Source organism: Chiloscyllium punctatum, chromosome 37, assembly GCF_047496795.1.
Source record: "Chiloscyllium punctatum isolate Juve2018m chromosome 37, sChiPun1.3, whole genome shotgun sequence".
NCBI classification, from domain to species: Eukaryota; Metazoa; Chordata; class Chondrichthyes; order Orectolobiformes; family Hemiscylliidae; genus Chiloscyllium; species Chiloscyllium punctatum.
Window position 1 is genome coordinate 31,859,273 of NC_092775.1, and position 18,986 is coordinate 31,878,258.

Here is an 18,986-nt window from a genome sequence, read left to right on the forward strand (position 1 = left end):
TTTATTTACCTTGAATATTTAACCAATTTCTGTTTGAAATGATTTGTCCTTTCTGCTTCTACCATCCTCATTTGCTTGTTTTTTGCCCAAAATCTTAAAGCTGTCTCTCCTAGTCCTAAAGGAACATAAGTGAATTGTATCATCAATGGAATGAAAATAGCTTTGTTTAGTGTACCTTGCCTAAACCTGTCATAATCTTGTACGCTTCTCATAAATCTCTCTGCAATCTCCTTTGTTCCAAGGAGAACAAATCCACATTCTCTACTTTAAAATATTATCCAAGAACCACTCTTGTAAATCTTCAATGAATCTTCATGGATCCTCACATCCTTCCTCAACTGTGGAGCCCAGAACTGGACACAATACTGTACTTATGCCCAAACAAGAAATTTATGAAGGCTCAACATACCTTTCCTGCTTTTAGAGTTAATATCTCTATTATTCAATTTGTCCAATCTTCTCACAAGCAATCACACATTCAGCCTTTGGCCACTTATCTGAATATTTCCTCCTTTGGCTAGGTATTCATTTTTTGTCTATACTTTAGTGAGATGCCTTGGAAAGTATTTTAAGGTTCCACAATATTGAAAGTTATCATTGTTAATGACATGTGAGGAGCAGAAGTAATAGGAAACAGGACTGGCATTAAAACTGCTGAGAAAAGGCAAAGGAAAGATGGTGGTGAATTAATATCAGGCATTTTCTTCTTGATTTTTAAAATTTCTTCACATAAGATGGGATGAATCACCAATCAAAAAGTCAGACACTACCCAATGATGAGATCAGAATACTGACTTCAAGCTCTTCTCCGCAAAACCAGGATATCAACAATTATGTATCTTTCCCATTAATAGCCTTATTGTTCAATGTGAATGATTCATAGGAGTTTGAATTTAATTCAAATTTCAATACGTAAATAACAGTAAATATAAAAACACAAATCCCATATGACTAGAAACAAATAGTGGGGGTGGTGGAGGCAGGGTTCACGTGAAGGGAGAATTGTTTACTTAAAGAGAAGAACAAAGCAATAATTTCCTTAGAAGCTCCTGTTATGATAATGAGCCAGGATCTTACAGGAAGGCATAAAGCGTAAACAAAAATTGATGAGCAAATTAACTTCGAGCAGGAAAAAGTAGAATTTGACATTTGTGCCTCACAAGTGCCAGGTAATGACCATCTCCAACAAGAGAGAATATAACCGTCACCTCTTGATACTGACCTGGAACTGAACTGGACTAACCATATAAGTCCTATGGCTATAATACAGGTCAGAAACTAGGAATGCTGCAGCAAGTAACAACACCTGACTCTCAAAGCTTGCTACCATTCACAAGGGGCAAGTTAGAAGTGTGACTGAATCTTCCCCACTTGCCTGAATGAGTGCAGCTCCAACAATACAAGAATCTTAGTATCATCCAAGACAAAGCAACCCACTTGATTGGCACCAGATCCGCATTTACTCCCTCAAACACTGACACAGTAGCAGCAGGGAGCATCTACAAAATTGACTATCAAGGCTCCTTAAACTTCAAAGTGACCACTACCATTTAGATGGAAAAATGTGACAAATACTTAGGAGCACTATCATCTGCAAGTTCATCTCCAAGCCACTCACCATTCTGATTTGAAAACAAATCACTGACCCTGCAGTGGCACTAGGTCAAAATCATGGAGCCCACTATATAAAGGGTAGCATGGTAGCTCTGAGGTTAGTACAGCTGCCTCACATACCAAAGACCCAGATTCGATTCCATGTTCGTGTGGAGTTTGCACGTTCTCCCCGTGTCTATGTTTCCTCCCACAGTCCAAAATTGCCCATAGTTTCCAGGGATGTGCAGGCAAGGTGGTTAGCCATGGGAAATATAAGCTAGGGGGAATGGATCTGGGTGGGATGGTCTTTGGAGGGTCAGTATGGACCAGTTAGGCTGAACGGCCTATTTCCACAGTGTTGACATTCTATTCTGTGAACAGCATTGTGGGCCAATCTACTGAAAACAAATTGCAGAGGTTCAAGAAGGCATCTTACCGGACTTTCTAAAGGGCAACCAGGGACAGATCATAAATGCTAGCCCAGATAGCAACCCCTTCATCCATTGAGTAAATAAAATAATTGATCATTCATCACCTGAATACTTGCAGCATTCATAATAAAATGGATCAATTAATAACACAGCTGGAAAGAATGAGTCTGATAACCAAGCCATCTCAGAGATTTAGTTAAACAGGTTACTTGAATATTCTGTTAAAGTTAAAAATCACACAACACCAGGTTATAGTCCAGCAGGTTTATTTGGAAGCTCTAGACTGTGGTTGTCTGATGAAGGCGCAGCACTCCGAAAGCTAGTGCTTCCACAGAAACTGAGGCTGGTGTATGTGTGGAATGGGCTGCCAGAGGATGTGTCCAGATTAGAGTGGTGCTGGAAAAGCACAGCAGGTCAGGCAGCATCCGAGGAGCAGGAAAATCAACATTTTGGGCAAAAACCCTTTTACAGGAATTGAGGCAGGGAGACTCCAGGGTGGAGCAGTTGATACTTTTGCCCTGCCAGAGGAAGTGGTGGAGGCTGGTATAATTGCAACATTTAGAACATAGAACATAGAACATAGAACAATACAGCACAGAACAGGCCCTTCGGCCCACGATGTTGTGCCGAACTTCTATCCTAGATTAAGCACCCATCCATGTACCTATTCAAATGCCGCTTAAAGGTCGCCAATGAATCTGACTCTACCACTCCCTCGGGCAGCGCATTCCATGCCCCCACCACTCTCTGGGTAAAGAACCCACCCCTGACATCTCCCCTATACCTTCCACCCTTCACCTTAAATTTATGTCCCCTTGTAACACTCTGTTGTACCCGGGGAAAAAGTTTCTGACTGTCTACTCTATCTATTCCTCTGATCATCTTATAAACCTCTATCAAGTCACCCCTCATCCTTCGCCGTTCCAACGAGAAAAGGCCGAGAACTCTCAACCTATCCTCGTACGACCTACTCTCCATTCCAGGCAACATCCTGGTAAATCTTCTCTGCACCCTCTCCAAAGCTTCCACATCTTTCCTAAAGTGAGGCGACCAGAACTGCACACAGTACTCCAAATGTGGCCTAACCAAAGTCCTGTACAGCTGCAACATCACCTCATTTAAAAGGCATCTGGATGGGTATATGAATAGGAAAGGTTTGGAGGGATATGGGCTGGTTGCTGGCAGATGGAACTAGGTTGGGTTGGGATATCTGAACGACACAGACAAGTTGGACCAAAGAGTCTGTTTCAATGCTGTACATTTCTATGACTCTATGACTCTAAACCTGTTGGATTATAACCTGGTGTTGTGTGATTTTTTAACTTTGTCCACCCCAGTCCAACACTGGCACCTCCAAGTCATGGTGACCATTGGATATTCTGGGTATTTGACACTTTGGAAGGACAGGGGTACAATCGAGGTAGTAGTAAGAAAAGATCTTGGTTCAGGAGCTCAAGATGTAAAATGCATTTAGATGCAGAGTAAAAAAACAAGGTTGTCAATGGTGGAAGTAGTTTACAGACTGCCTGACAATAATTGCACTGTATAAATGTGCCACCAATGCTGGGTCAAATACTTTTCATCATTTATATAAATAATTTGGATGTGAACATAGGAAGAATGGTTGATAAGTTTGCAGATGACACCAAAATTGGAGTTGTAGTGGATAGCGAAGGTACAACGGGATCTTGACCAAATGGGCTAATGGGCTGAGGAGTGACAGATGGAGTTTAATTTAGTTAAATGTGAGGTGCATTTTGGAAAGGCAACTCAGGGCAGGACCTATACACTTAACGGTAAGATCCTGGGGACTGTAGTATACTTCCTTGAAAATGGAGCTGCAGATAGACAGGATAGCAAAGGCAGCATTTGGTATGTTATCCTTTATTGGTCAGTGCATTGAGTCCAGGAGTTGGGAGGTCATGTTTTGGCTGTACAGGACATTGGTTAGGCCACACTTGGAATGATGCATGCAGTTCTGGTCTCCCTACTATTGGAAGGATATTGTGAAACTTGAAAAGGTTCAGAAAAAATTTACAAGGATGTTGCCAGGGTTGAAGGGTTTGAACCAAATAAAGAGGCTGAATACGCTATGGCTATTTTCTCTGGAGTGTCAGAGGCTGAGCAATGACCTTCTAGAGGTAGATAAAATCAAGAGGGGCATGAATAAGGTAAATAACCAAGGTCATTTCCCCAGGGTGGGGAGTCCAAAAGTAAAAGGCATAAGTTTAAGATGAGAGAGGAAAGATCTAAAAGGGACCTATGGGGCAACGTTTTCATGAATATCTTCCAGGGGAAGTGGAAGAGGCTGATACAAATATATTTAAAAGGCATCTGAATAGGTTTATGAATAGGAAGGGGTTAGAGGGACATTGGCCAAGTGCTGGCAAATGGGACTAGATTAATTTGGGATATCTGGTCAGCATGGATGATTTGAACCAAACAGTCTGTTTCCATGCTGTATAGCTCTATGATTCTATGACTCTAAATCAATAAATACTGGGACTTGAAAGATAGTGTAATATATGCAGTGTTTTTAATCTTTAGATAATTGGATTAAGCAAATTGGCAAAGATATTCTGGAGGATGACTTTATAGACATTATTTAGAACAGCTACTTGGAACAATACAATCTGGACCAACCGTGAAACAGGTTATACTTCTGGTTGATGTGCAAAGAGACAGGATTGATTACTGATCTTGATAAATAATCCAGGCAAGAGTGATCATAACATGATAGAATGTTACATTCAGTTGTATGGTGAGAAATGTGGGTCTAAAATGAGTGACTAAAAAAAGTCCCAATCAGGCAGAGATAAGGAAAAATCTTTTCTCTTACAGGGTCATTAGACTTTGAAATTCTCTTTCCAAAAGAACATTGTGGGAGCTGGGTTATTTAATACATTTAAAACTGAGTTGGATAGATTGTTAATCTATGTAGGAATTGAGAGTTATGAGACTGAAGCAAAAAAAGTGAAGTTGAGGCCACAATTAGGGGTGGCTCAGTGGTTAGCACTGCTGCCTCACAGCACCAAGGTCCTAGGTTCGATCCTGGCCTCAGGCAACTATCTGTGTAGAGTTTGCACATTCTCCCTGTGTCTGCGTGTGCTTCCTCTGGGTGCTCCAGCTTCCTCCCACAGTCCAAAGATGTGCAGGTCAGGTGAATTGGCCATGCTAAATTGCCCTTAGTGTTAGGTGCATTAGTTAGGGGAATGGGTCTAGATGTGTTGGTCTTCGGAGGGTCGTTGTGGACTTGTTGGGCCTAGAGGCCTGTTTCCACATTGTAGGGAATCTAATCTAGATTAACCATGACCTGATTAAATTATGGAGGAGACTCAAGGAGCTGAATCGCCTACTCTTGTTCCTGTTTATCATTTCAGAAACCACTGGGAAACGAATGTTTCCTAAAAGAAACCTTTTGACAAATAGGATACAAAGGAACTGAGGGAAATAACCTGAATTTTTGAAGTTTTTTTAAATAAACTAATTCTATGTCCTTATTTAAAATTCTTTTACTTTTTACATTTTTAGTATTTCTCCCTGAAGCACTACAGACTACACAGAAGATGAAGACATTGAAAAAGTTAAAAGACAAGTTAGTTTCTGAGCTTCAGCCTCTGCACCAAACCTTACAGTCAATCTGCATTCTTCAATTAGATGAGAACCCCAAGATTGCACAAACTGCAACCTCATTCCTTCGCAGTGCTTCAGCAAATAATATTTTTAGAGCAAAGGTAAGCATTGATTGTTCTATTGGAGCATTTTAAGGAAGACCAAAATGCACAATTTGTTGTATTTCAGTCTGACATGAGTAATACAAATCAGCTAATTGGTGCTAAAAGTTATTAATAACCTTTAGTTCTGATAACATACAATGACAGACTGAAAATTGTGTGAAAAAGGCACATAAAGAGTTATATGCACAAAACACTCCTATTTACATATTGAAAACCAGCAAGCTTAGTGGATAAAAGCATGGATTCCACAGATATTAGAAAACTGTAATATTTCCTATGTTTCCACAGTCAAAACTTCAAGAGGTAGTTTAATTGGATACAAATTGCTGATTGTAAAATGCATATGTAAATGCTAGTCTTTCTTTTTTAAGTAAGCCACATTGAAGGAATTTATTTACAAAATGAGATAATGAAAGAGAAAAACAGGAGTAAAAGTTTAAGCTGAAAGAAGTCATTTGTGCTGAAAAATGTGTTGCTGGAAAAGCGCAGCAGGTCAGGCAGCATCCAAGGAGCAGGAGAATCGACGTTTCGGGCATAAGCCCTTCTTCAGGAATCAGGGAATAAGGGCTTATGCCCTGAAGAAGGGCTTATGCCCGAAACATCGATTCTCCTGCTCCTTGGATGCTGCCTGACCTGGTGCGCTTTTCCAGCAACACATTTTTCAGCTCTGATCTCCAGCATCTGCAGTCCTCACTTTCTCCTAGAAGTCGTTTGTGCCACAGTACAAATTTTAGTTTAGTATTTAGAATGCAGTTTTTTGTAATATTATCATGAGGAGGAGGAGTAGGGAAATGGTATTGGGAAATTGGTGGGATTAAGGCCAATAAAACCTCAGAGCCAGGTACGAAGGGCAGTTAGGGAAGCCTGAAGGGGGGTAGTCCGTCCTGACCGCTGTTGTCCTGGGTGGCGGGGGGTGGGGTTGATGGAATAACAGGACGGGCTGTCCTAGAGGTGGTCAGAAGTTGTGTCAGGGTGGACCAAGAAGTGGAAGGGGCATGGGGTGGACTGAGGGGCGTAGGGGTGGGCTGCCTTAGAGTGGCCGGAAGGTGGGAGGGGCGGGGGGCTCGCTGGGCAGTTTGTATTTTATGCACTTTTTTAAAATAATGGACTGTCTTATATGTACTTACTGTTTTGTAATGATAGAAAGTAGGATTTGAGGTGTCCTTGTTTCCTGAAAACTGGTTGCATGGTAGGGTTTGGGGCCTAGCTTTGCTGCACCTCTCCCTTGTAAAATTACTGTTTCTCTGTATACAGCTGTTAATGTTAATTGTTTTGTAAACTGTGTATTGTTTAATATAATAAACAAAAACTCAGAACCCAATAATCTACATCCCAGGAAACATAAGGAAGTGGCACTAGAAATAATCTACATATAGGTGGTCATCTTTCAAACTTTAACTCTGGAATAGTTCTTATGGCTTGAATGGTTGCTAATATATCCCAAGTTTTTTTTGAAAAGCAAGGGGAGAAAGAAAGCAGGGAATTATAGACTGTTTAGCCTGACATCGATAATGAGGAAAATGTGAAGAGTCAGTTATAAGAGATTTAATATCAGCGTACTTGGAAAATGGTGATATGATTGAACAGAATCAGCAAGGATTTAGGAAAGGAAAATCATGCTTGACAAAGTGACTGGAATTTTTCGAAGATGTAACAAGTAGATTTGATACGTGAGAGCCAGTAGATGTGGTCTAGTTGGACTTTCAGAAGGCTTTTGATAAGGTCCCAGATAGGAAATTAGCATTTAAAATTCAAACACATAGGATTGGAGATAAGTACTGACAGAGTAGGAAACAAAGAGTTAAAAAAACAAAAAATTGAATCTTTTTCCATCTGGCAGGGAATAACTAATCGGATAGCAAGGATCAGTGCTTGGGTCCCAGCTTCTCACAATATATATTAATGACTTAGATTAGCAATTGAATGTAAGGACTCCAAATTTGCTTATGACACAAAGTTGGGCGGTATGGTGAGCTGTGGAGAGATACTTCAGTCTGAATTGGACAAGTTGAATGCCACAAGTTGAATGAAGTATAATGTGGATAAAGGGGAGGTTATTCACCTTGGTAGTATAATCAAGAAAGCAGATTACCATCTGAATTGTGATAAATTAGGAAAAGAAGAAGTGGCAACAAAACCTGGATGCCCCTGACACCAGTTGCTGAAAGAAAGCAATTAGGTGCAGTAGAAGGTTAAGGTGGCAAATGGGGTATGTTGATCTACAGAATGAGAGAATGGAAGTACAGGAGCAGGGATACCTTGTTGCAATTGGACGCAGCCTTGGAAAGACCACACCTAGAGTATTGCATACAGCTTGGGTTCATCTTCACTGAGCAAGGATGTTCTGGCTTTGGAGGGAGGATTCTGGGTAATCCAAGATGGAGGATAGGAAAAATTTCTGGCTGTAAGAGCTGCTCCTATTTTTAAGGTATTTTAGGTGTTGGAGGTGATTTCCTCGAATTCCAGGAGCAGTAATTACTGTTTTATATGCTGTTGCATTGTTTTGGAACTTTGGAAAAAAAATGTCAAAACAGCAGCAGTTTAAAATGAAGAGCAGACAAAGAAAGCACATGGTGAGGACAGTGCAAGAGAGAGAGAGAAAAAACCTGCACAGTTACTGCCTTTGCTGTTTGAATTAGTGTATCGCTGGACATCAGAGTGCATCTGGGAAAATTAACAAACAGTGAAATTCACAACTAATCTTGGAGGAACTGTTGGGCGAAGTTCACAACACAGAATCAGATAAGTTAATTGTTGTTTTAAGTCTGTCCAAGAGAAAGGCTGCAGTAGTGAGTATAGTGGATTCTTTCTTGATTATATGTTTTTGGAGATAAGTCTCTTGATTAAACTTAAAATATAAGCCAGTGAGGTGCTGGAAGACTGGAGGTTGGCAAACGTGGTGCCACTGTTTAAGAAGGGTGGTAAAGACAAGCCAGGGAACTATAGACCGGTGAGCCCCACCTCGGTGGTGGGAATGTTGTTGGAGGGAATCCTGAGGGACAGGATGTACATGTATTTGGAAAGGCAAGGACTGATTCGGGATAGTCAACATGGCTTTCTGCGTGGGAAGTCATGTCTCACAAACTTGATTGAGTTTTTTGAAGACATAACAAAGAAGATTGATGAGGGCAGAGCAGTAGATGTGATCTATATGGACTTCAACAAAGCATTCAACAAGGTTCCCCATGGGAGACTGATTAGCAAGGTTAGATCTCATGGAATACATGGAGAACTAGCCATTTGGATACAGAACTGGCTCAAAGGTAGAAGACAGAGGGTGGTGGTGGAGGATTATTTTTCAGACTGGAGGCATGTGACCAGTGGAGTGCCACAAGGATCGGTGCTGGGCCCTCTACTTTTTGTCATTTACATAAATGATTTGGATGCGAGCATAAGAGGTACAGTTAGTAAGTTTGCAGATGACACCAAAATTGGAGGTGTAGTGGACAGCGAAGGGAGTTACCTCAGATTACAACAGGATCTGGACCAGATGGGACAATGGGCTGAGAAGTGGCAGATGGAGTTTAATTCAGATAAATACGAGGTGCTACATTTTGGGAAAGCAAATCTTAGCAGGATTTATACACTTAATGGTAAGGTCCTAGGGAGTGTTGCTGAACAAAGAGACCTTGGAGTGCAGGTTCATAGCTCCTTGAAAGTGAAGTTGCAGGTAGATAGAATAGTTAAGAAGGCATTTGGTATGCTTTCCTTTATTGATCAGAATACTGAGTACAGGAGTTGGGAGGTCATGTTGCGGCTGTACAGGACATTGGTTAGGCCACTGTTGGAATATTGCGTTAAATTATGGTCTCCTTCCAATCGGAAAGATGTTGTGAAACTTGAAAAGGTTCAAAAAAGATTTACAAGGATGTTGCCAGGGTTGGAGGATCTGAGCTACAGGGAGAGGCTGAACAGGCTGGGGCTGTTTTCCCTGGAACATCGGAGGCTGAGGGGTGACCTTATAGAGGTTTACAAAATTATGAGGGGCATGGTTAGGATAAATAGGCAAAGTCTTTTCCCTGGGGTCGGGGAGTCCTGAACTAGAGGGCATAGGTTTAGGGTGAGAGGGGAAAGATATAAAAGAGAGCTAAGGGGCAACTTTTTCATGCAGAGGGTGGTACGTGTATGGAATGAGCTGCCAGAGGATGTGGTGGAGGCTAGTACAATTGCAACATTTAAGAGGCATTTGGATGGGTATATGAAAAGGAAGGGTTTGTAGGGATATGGGCCGGGTGCTGGCAGGTGGGACTAGATTGGGTTGGGATATCTGATCGGCATGGATGGGTTGGACTGAAGGGTCTCTTTCCATGCTGTACATCTCTATGACTCTATGACTGCAAAGGTTTACTGGACTGATTCCAGGGATGGCAGATCAGACATATGGAGATTAGATAGGTTAGGACTATATTCACTGAAGTTTAATAGAATGAGGAAGAATCTTGTAGAAAACTATAAAATTCTAACAGCATTAGAGAAAGTAAACGTAGGAAGAATGTTACATTGACCAGAAACCCAGAACTGTGTTTACTGCCTAAGGAATGGGGTAGGCCATTCAGGACCAAGATATGGAGACACTTCTTCACCTAGAGAATGGTAAGCCTGTGAATTCTCTGCCACAGAAAGCGCTTGAGGGCTATTTTCAAGATGGAGTTAGACATAGCTCTTTGGCTAAAGGGATCAAAGGGTGAAGCAAAAGGGTACTGAGTTGAGGATAATGAACCATGATTGTATTGAATTGCAGAGTAAGTTTGAAGGGCTTAATGGTTTAGTCGTGTTCCTATTTTTTTAAAAGAAAGTAACAACATTATAAATGTACCGAATAATAATGAGCCAGTTTTTGGTGAAATAACAATACCTGAAGAATGCACATTATTAATGTGGAAATCAGGCAGAGTTGAATTGGTATTTCAGATCTGTGTTCACTGGAGAAGACACAAGCAATCTCCCAGAGGTAACAGGGCTGAAGGACCTGAACTGAAGGGAATTTATATTTGCCAGGAATTGGTGTTGGAGAGACTGTTAGGTCTGAAGGTTGATAAGTCCCTGGGGCCTGATGGTCTACATCTCAGGGTACTGAAGGAGGTGGCTTAAGAAATCGTGGATGCGTTGGTGATTATTTTCCAGTGTTCGATAGATTCAGGATCAGTTCCTGCGGATTGGAGGGTGGCTAATGTTGTACCACTTTTTAAGAAAGGAGCGAGAGAGAAAGCAGGAAATTATAAACCAGTTAGTCTGACCTCAGTGGTGGGAAAGATGCTGGAGTCAATGATAAAGGATGGAATTACGACACACCTGGATAGCAGTAATAGGATAGGTCAGAGTCAGCATGGATTTATGAAGGGGAAATCATGCTTGACTAATCTTCTGGAATGTTTTGAGGATGTAACCCTGAAGATGGACAAGGGAGGTCCAGTGGATGTAGTGTATCTGGACTTTCAGAAAGCCTTTGATAAAGTCCCACATAGGAGGTTAGTGAGCAAAATTAGGGCGCATGGTATTGGGGGCAAAGTACTGACTTGGATTGAAAACTGGTTGGCTGACAGGAAACAAAGAGTAGTGATAAACAGCTCCCTTTCCGAATGGCAGGCGGTGACCAGTGGGGTACCGCAGGGATCAGTGCTGGGACCGCAGCTTTTTGCAATATATATGAATGATATAGAAGATGGTATTAACAGTAACATTAGCAAATTTGCTGATGATACAAAGCTGGGTTGCAGGGTGAAATGTGAGGAGGATGTTAGGAGATTACATGATGACCTGGACAGGTTAGGTGAGTGGACAGATGCATGGCAGATGCAGTTTAATGTGGATAAATGTATGGTTATCCACTTTGGTGGCAAGAACAGGAAGGCAGATTACTACCTAAATGGAGTCAAGTTAGGTAAAGGGGCAGTACAAAGAGATCTGGGTGTTCTTGTACACCAGTCAATGAAGGCAAGCATGCAGGTAGTGAAGAAAGCTAATAGCATGCTGGCCTTCATAACAAGAGGGATTGAGTATAGAAGCAAAGAGGTTCTTCTGCAGCTGTACAGGGCCCTGGTGAGACCACACTTGGAATATTGTATGCAGTTCTGGTCTCCAAATTTGAGGAAAGACATTCTGGCTATTGAAGGAGTGCAGCATAGGTTCATGAGATCAATTCCTGGAATGGCGGGACTATCTTATGTTGAAAGATTGGAGCGACTAGGCTTGTATACCCTTGAGTTTAGAAGACTGAGAGGGGATCTGATTGAGACATATAAGATTATTAAAGGATTGGACACTCTGGAGGCAGGAAACATGTTTCCGCTGACGGGTGAGTCCCGAACCAGAGGACACAGCTTAAAAATAAGGGGTAGGCCATTTAGGACAGAGATGAGGAGAAACTTCTTCACCCAGAGAGTGGTGGGTGTGTAGAATGCTCTGCCCCAGAAGGCAGTGGAGGCCTAGTCTCTGGATTCATTTAAGAAAGAGTTGGATAGAGCTCTCAAGGATAGTGGAATCAAAGGTTATGGAGATAAGGCAGGAACAGGATACTGATCGAGGATGATCAGCCATGATCATAATGAATGGTGGTGCAGGCTTGAAGGGCAGAATGGCCTACTCCTGCACCTATTGTCTATTGACTAAAAAGAACCTCAGATTGCAAGTTGCTGGCTAATTTGTATGATTCCAATTTAGTTTTGTGAAAATGGTATCTCATGTTTAACTTCCCCATGATTTTCATAAAGTTACTGTATTTGCATATTAACTTTGTGACAGGGGTCTAAAAGACAATAAAGTTGTTTAATTAGCAACTCAAACATTGCTTTGATATTGAATGATTGCCAAATGTGTTTGCTCAAATTGAATCATTGTAAGTATTGGGTTACACTTTATGAGGTAATGAGTTGTTTCAGGCAATCTTAAATTTGTCCCATTTTCACTGATATCTCCTGATCTACTTGCCATGCCGTTAACCAGTTACTTTGTGGGAATATTTTGTTTTATTTTAAGAAAAACCTGTACTTGCATGAGAAAAATCTGTAGAACAGGGTGAATTATGTAATGACTCATTCTAAAAAATCTACTTCTATCTATCATCGAATGACATCAACAGTGCCTTAAAGTTAATTCAATAGTATTTTGTGCTCTGAATTCAATATGATTCATTTATTTGTATTTTAACAATTTAGAACTGGCTAACAATTTCAAATTTCACAGGCTTTGGCGTATTACACGGATACCTTGAAAGAAAAGGATACACAACTCCAGAGAGCTGCTTGCATTGCACTTAAACAACTGAAGGCAAGTTAGGGTCTTGTACATTTAGTGTTTCTTTTGACAAGACCAAAAAAAATCGCAACGGTTTCAAATAATTTTTTAAAAAGTCCCTGTACCCATTATTAATGCATATTAAGTTTGTAATTTTATGCATCCATAAATAGGTATTTCCACTTGCAGCAGCATTGACTAAATAAAACTTATGATTTCTATTATCTTACAAAGTGGACAAGATGGACTGATAAACAGAACAATGTATGTTTTGTTTTAAACATTGATGTTTCATTTTATCCATTTCAATATTGTGTTTTTGGAATCATAAAGGAAAGACAATGCAAATATAGTGCCAGGGATAAACATTTATTGGACTGCTAAATTTCACTTCTATTGCATCGCCTTTGAAATATAGATCTTTAATCTGATCAGTCTGGAGATAACTTGAAATACTATAGCCCTAAACTTGTCAGAAGGTTACAAATCTATGTATTTTAAGCAGCATGCTTAATCAAACTGTTTAAGACTTGTGATGTGGAGCTAAACCAATGCACTAGAACGTTTACTCTCTTTATATATTTGGATCCCTACTGTTGTGTGACTTTATTGACCTTCTGTTAACAAATCTAGTTAATAGTTTCAATAAAGTGTATTCTGCCTTTCAGAATGAACAAATGAACATGGTAGTCACCTCATGAAAACTTTAAACAAGAGTTGGGTGATGGCAACAAAACCATTCAATTTGCTTTAAAACATAAATATAAGATTGTGTCTAATGGGATCTCAATTTGTTCTTCCTTCAAGGCTGTGGAAAGTATTGAACAGATTGCCAGCTTGTGCCACTCTCAAACAGCAAATATACGTGACACAGCAAAAGAGACCCTCCAGTCTTTTGGTAACGGTGATTTTTTTTCCCAATATAAACTTTCTTCTCACCAATTTGCTTTCCTCCTTATGGAGTACGCTTCAAAAAGTTTACTTATACACCAGCTATCGCAAACGTTAACCTTGATGCCAAGTTTTCGTGAACTATTCTATTCAGAGGGTATCACCAATGAATCTAATCGCTTCACACGCAAAATCTGCACTAAAACATTTTCAGGAAAGCTGGCTAGATGAGGATTTTGAGGAAGAAACAAGGCAGTTTCTTTCTGCTTAACTCAGGATCACTGCCCCAGTCAATAAACTTACATACCTAGGGATCAAATCTTCCTAATTTGGATGGCTAAGCCACTCTGCTGGAGATTTACATGTTGACAGAGCCACAAATTTATTTTTTCTAATATTTCTGAGTGATGTAGTTTGTACATTTAATTAGTCCAGCAGTTAAGTGACTAGTGAAAATTTTGACGAGGGAAATCTCCTGTGAATATAGCTATTCTCACTGAGCTTTTGTTTTAACATTTAAAAGTACATAATGGTACAAGATTTACAAACTGTAACTCAACATCCTCTGGAACAGTTTGTCATATGTAAGCCAGTGTGTGTGCAAGGCTTATTGTATTCAATAAGATAATGAAAATGCAAAACTAAAATGCAAACTAGAATAATTTATACAAGTGCAATTATTGTATTGTACATCTTTTTGCATAAATACTTATTTCACAAAATTAACTACTTTGAAATGACTAATTACACTATCAGACTGTTTGACCTTGGAACTGGTGCAATTTCCTCCAGCCAAACATTGGGATTGTAATATAGAATTCATTGGAGACAAGAAAAATGAGAAGGGGTCGCATTGAAACAAGTTGAATTCTGATAGGGCTGGACTGACAAGGTTGACATTTCCCAAGTGAGAGATCTAGATCGAGGGTTCACAGTCTCAGGATTACGGCAGGCAATTTAGGACAGAGGAGGAGAAATTTCTTCACTGTGAGGGTGATGTACCCTATGGAATTCTCTACAAGTCTGTGGAGGTCAAATCACTGAATATATTTAGAAAGAAAGATATAGATTTCTAGATACTAACAGGGTGTGGTGAGAAAGCAGGAGCCTGGCATTGAGACAGATGATTAGCCAAAAATCATACTGAATGTGGAGAAGGCTGGCTAACCCTTTCCAAAGTTTACATGATGGACAGAATAGTCGACTTCTGCTCCTGTTTTCTATGTTGCTAATTCTTTAAACACCATCAGCTTTGACTCCTCATTCCTGGCCATTGCCCCAGACTAAACTAGATTGTTTTTAACCAATGATTAATGAACCCCAATTTACCATTGATACACTTACTCATGCCTACCATACACAAATTAAACAATTACTCTAAAGTATCTACTACACTTAGTACCATTAAAATATTATTCTGTTGCTAACTATTTACTATGCAGAAAATCAGCAAAGTTCTCTTGAACTGATTGATGTTAACCAATGCATTAGTAAAACTAATGAAACATCTACCAACTACAATTTATTGTTCAACATGTGGAGCTTTGTTATACTTTGTTTAGATATGTCTTTCATCTCATTGCACAGGTGAGAAAGGTCGCTTGGCTTTTGAGAAGGTGGACATACTATGGTATGAAGAAGGCATGAACCAAAATTCAACCACTGAAATTACTATTCTCTAAATATTTTCCTGTTTTTTTTTGTCAAACCAAACCACAACAGATATCTGTAGATAGTGTGCTTGTGTTCAATAATTTTACTGACATGTTTATATTGTATAAAGATTTGCAAAGTGCAACATTTATTTTCTGAATTATACAAGTGGTTATTCAATATTAGTGTGCAATAAAGTGGTAAGATTTTGATCACTGATCTGTACCAAGTAGTGTACTGTACTTTAGGTTGTTAAACTTGTAAATATTATTTAGACATGTAAAGTACATTTTAGCCTTCTCATAAATTTGCTGATTAAATTGGTTAATCCTAAATCTTAACATACCAAAGTTCAGAACATGTCAATTAGGTGGAAAATACAATAGAAATACATACTTGTTACCAAAATGTATTCCTGTTATGTGTACTGTTTGTTCAGTTGTAAACTTTTAGAATTCACAATAAAGGGACAAAATATCTTCAATTTGATAAAGGAGAAAATTCAGATTTCCAAAACCAGTCTTTTATTAAAGCTGGCATTCAAAACAAAATATTGTACTTAGATCATTGGACAGTGTTAAATATGGGATTGTCATTTAAACAATTACCTTTCTCAGAGATTTCAGTAGAGTAGAAAGATGCCACTTTTGTGTTGCGGGGACTGCGCAAGACATATCTAGTGGATGTTGGAATGAACTCAATTTGCCATTAGAGACTGTACTTTCATGAAGCAAAATTGTCACTTGAGGTTGTCTCCTGCATTAGGTTGATGACCTTCTAAGTCAAAGCTCCAACATTAGCTGAATAAGGGCAACATTGTTTTGTTGTGATTTGTGAAGATAAATTGCATAACATGAACCAATCCACCAGTATAGTTGCAGAGGCTTAAATAGAAGTCTCCTAAAGCTCAATACTTACCAAACTGAACCCAATCTCTTAGAGTTTACTGGGCAGCTGAGAGTTTGGTTTGGAGACTTGCACAACGTGATGGATCTCCATGGGTGTCGACATCTAACTGTCTGAAATCTCAATGATAGATTATTTTGTAATGAGGGGAATTATACAAATAAATTGCCATAGGCATTTGTTAATTTAGAACATTGAAAAATAGGATAAGTCACCAAAGTGTGGCGATCCTACACATGACAATAAGGATATTCATTATGTAAAGTCAATATCACACATGTAATGTTCCTCATTCCTGCACTGCTTAACAATGTGTTTCTGAACGGTCCTCTGTCATTTGCTGTAAGCAGTATCAAAGTACAGAAAAGTAGTAGGGAACCAGGTCCAGACAACGCCCCAACACATTCCTGGCTGTGGGGAGGTTTCCCAGAAGTGAGCAGGGTGATGGACTAACTATACACTAACTGGAAACAAACAGCCAATTGACATAAGGCTCCTATTAAAGAGGATGTAATGGTGCTGCTAGCATTTTTCCATCTGCATGTGTAGGCAATGGCTGTCCAAGGGACCAGAGGAAGCAATCTGTGGGGGGTTCCATTCGATCAGTGGGGTCTGCTACATGGTCTCTGACATTTTATTTTAAATTTACCTTTCCCAAGCTATCTTCATGTTGCGATGCTCTCTCAAATTTGCCTGCCTCAGCAGCACCAACATCCCAGTAAGATGGCAAGGTTTGGAGTTGGCCAATTTGCTACCTTCCAGGAATATCTTGGTGCTGGTCACCAATTGTGGAAGTGGGATCCCCATTTGGTCCTGACTGCAGAATTCCAGATTCCACAGAAAATTCAGTCCAAATAAGGGCAAACAGACACATCCCTGAAAGGAACTCAAGGCTTTCCAAGTCATGGACAGAAAGAGAACTTTATGAAATATATATCCATTAACAAAATAGATCAATGAGAACAAATGCAAGATTGTCCACCTACCTTCCAAATTGAATATGGTTGTATGAAATTGGGAAGGTGCAAAGTTACAATAGCAAAACCAGGAAATGTCTTGCAGCCTCCTTGGCTAATAATTCTTTTGCAGCAGAAGACTAAATGGCTAAAGAAAATTGTTCTTACATTTCTCATTTTTTTTCCATTTTGTGTTTTGCTTTTAAATATATGTACTCTTTCCCACAGGATCTTTTATCCCATTGAAAATTTTTCACTTGTGCCATATTTTCATTCTACTTTTCCCTATGTGTACTATATTGTGTGCAGAATTCATTACGAAGAATTGGATTCACTACATCACTGAACTTCCCATATCCTTTTAGCTGACATGAGTTATTTTGTTATTTTCTCTTTTATGCATAAATAATTTAGACATGGGTAGAGATTTTTCAAGGGCATACCTACTGTTACATTGAACCTGTTTATTCCCCTTTTTCCTACTATGTTTAAGCCATTATTTTGAAAATCATGGGCTTTAGTCTTTGAAGGAAGCCTTAACTAGACTTACCAACACTTTCTGAAAGTTCAAATACTTTGTCTTTGTGCTCAATTAGAAAAAAAATTAGAAAATCAGTTGAGTATGACTGGCTTTTACCCTTTGTTCTTTTCAATAACCCATCCACAAGTATTCATAAAATGGAAGAAACCTGACTGGGGGATTTCAAATATGGAATTGCAGGAAAGACAGGTGACATTGATAAAGGAAGGTAAAATATCATTCCAGGACTTTGGAGAAGGAAATTTAATGTGTTGTGGTAACAAAGACCAAGGAGTCAAGCATTGTTTTTACAAAAGGATGATCGTAGGTTTGAAGCAGGCACCAGTTCTGAAGAAGGGTCAGTGGACTTTAAACATTAATTCTGCTTTCTCTCCACAGATGCTGCTGCCAGACCTGCTGAGTTTCTCCAATTTGTTTTCTCTTTCCAAGGAACAAGGGGTGGTTGGTATAGATTAAGGTGTAGAGTGCAAGGCAAAAGATGGAATATAGAGAAAAAATATAAGGAGGTAGGAAAAGTACATTGTAAGTTTAAGACCATCTGCCAAATAAAATTCTACAAGTTCCTCACACTTGTTGCTAAAGGTAGAAGACCAGTTTATGGTGTACATGTGAGTGATGAGAATCTAGGGATTACCTTTGCACTTTGGAATAATGTTTGAATACTCAATAGTTTTAGCACAGTGGGATGAGTACTGGAATAATACTTTATGTTCCACAGCAAACATTGAGAATCCCAATGTATCCCTGCATGTTATATATTACATTCAAAACATATCACCTTTATTATTAGCCATGTCATCTGTTGTACTTATAACTATCTAGGTGTTTTATTATCTTTTCAGTAGTACTGCTGACCCATATACCACCATATAAACTTATGGAACTGTCCAAAACAGAATTCCTGATGCACCTACGTAGAGGCTTTTCGGATGTACTGTGTAGCAGCCCATATACGTAGCTTTGAGAACAACAACAATCATGATGGGCAAAATTTCAATATTATCTTTTAATCACAACAAAACAGTTCTCTGTTGACCAAAGGTTG

At 39.5% G+C, this 18,986-nt stretch overlaps 1 protein-coding gene across 3 annotated transcripts in view; it reads left to right on the top strand.

Annotated features, from left to right (window-relative positions):
• The window catches only part of ripor3 (RIPOR family member 3), a 243,085-nt gene extending 227,059 nt beyond the window's left edge, over positions 1 to 16,026 (top strand). For all 3 annotated transcript variants that reach the window (XM_072556548.1, XM_072556547.1, XM_072556546.1), the window contains exons 19-22: positions 5,556 to 5,758; positions 12,944 to 13,027; positions 13,802 to 13,892; positions 15,473 to 16,026. In XM_072556548.1, coding sequence (XP_072412649.1) covers positions 5,556 to 5,758; positions 12,944 to 13,027; positions 13,802 to 13,892; positions 15,473 to 15,567 — 473 coding nt within the window. In that variant the 3' untranslated portion in view covers positions 15,568 to 16,026. The remainder of the gene's footprint in view (positions 1 to 5,555; positions 5,759 to 12,943; positions 13,028 to 13,801; positions 13,893 to 15,472) is intronic.
• Positions 16,027 to 18,986: the final 2,960 nt, after the last annotated feature.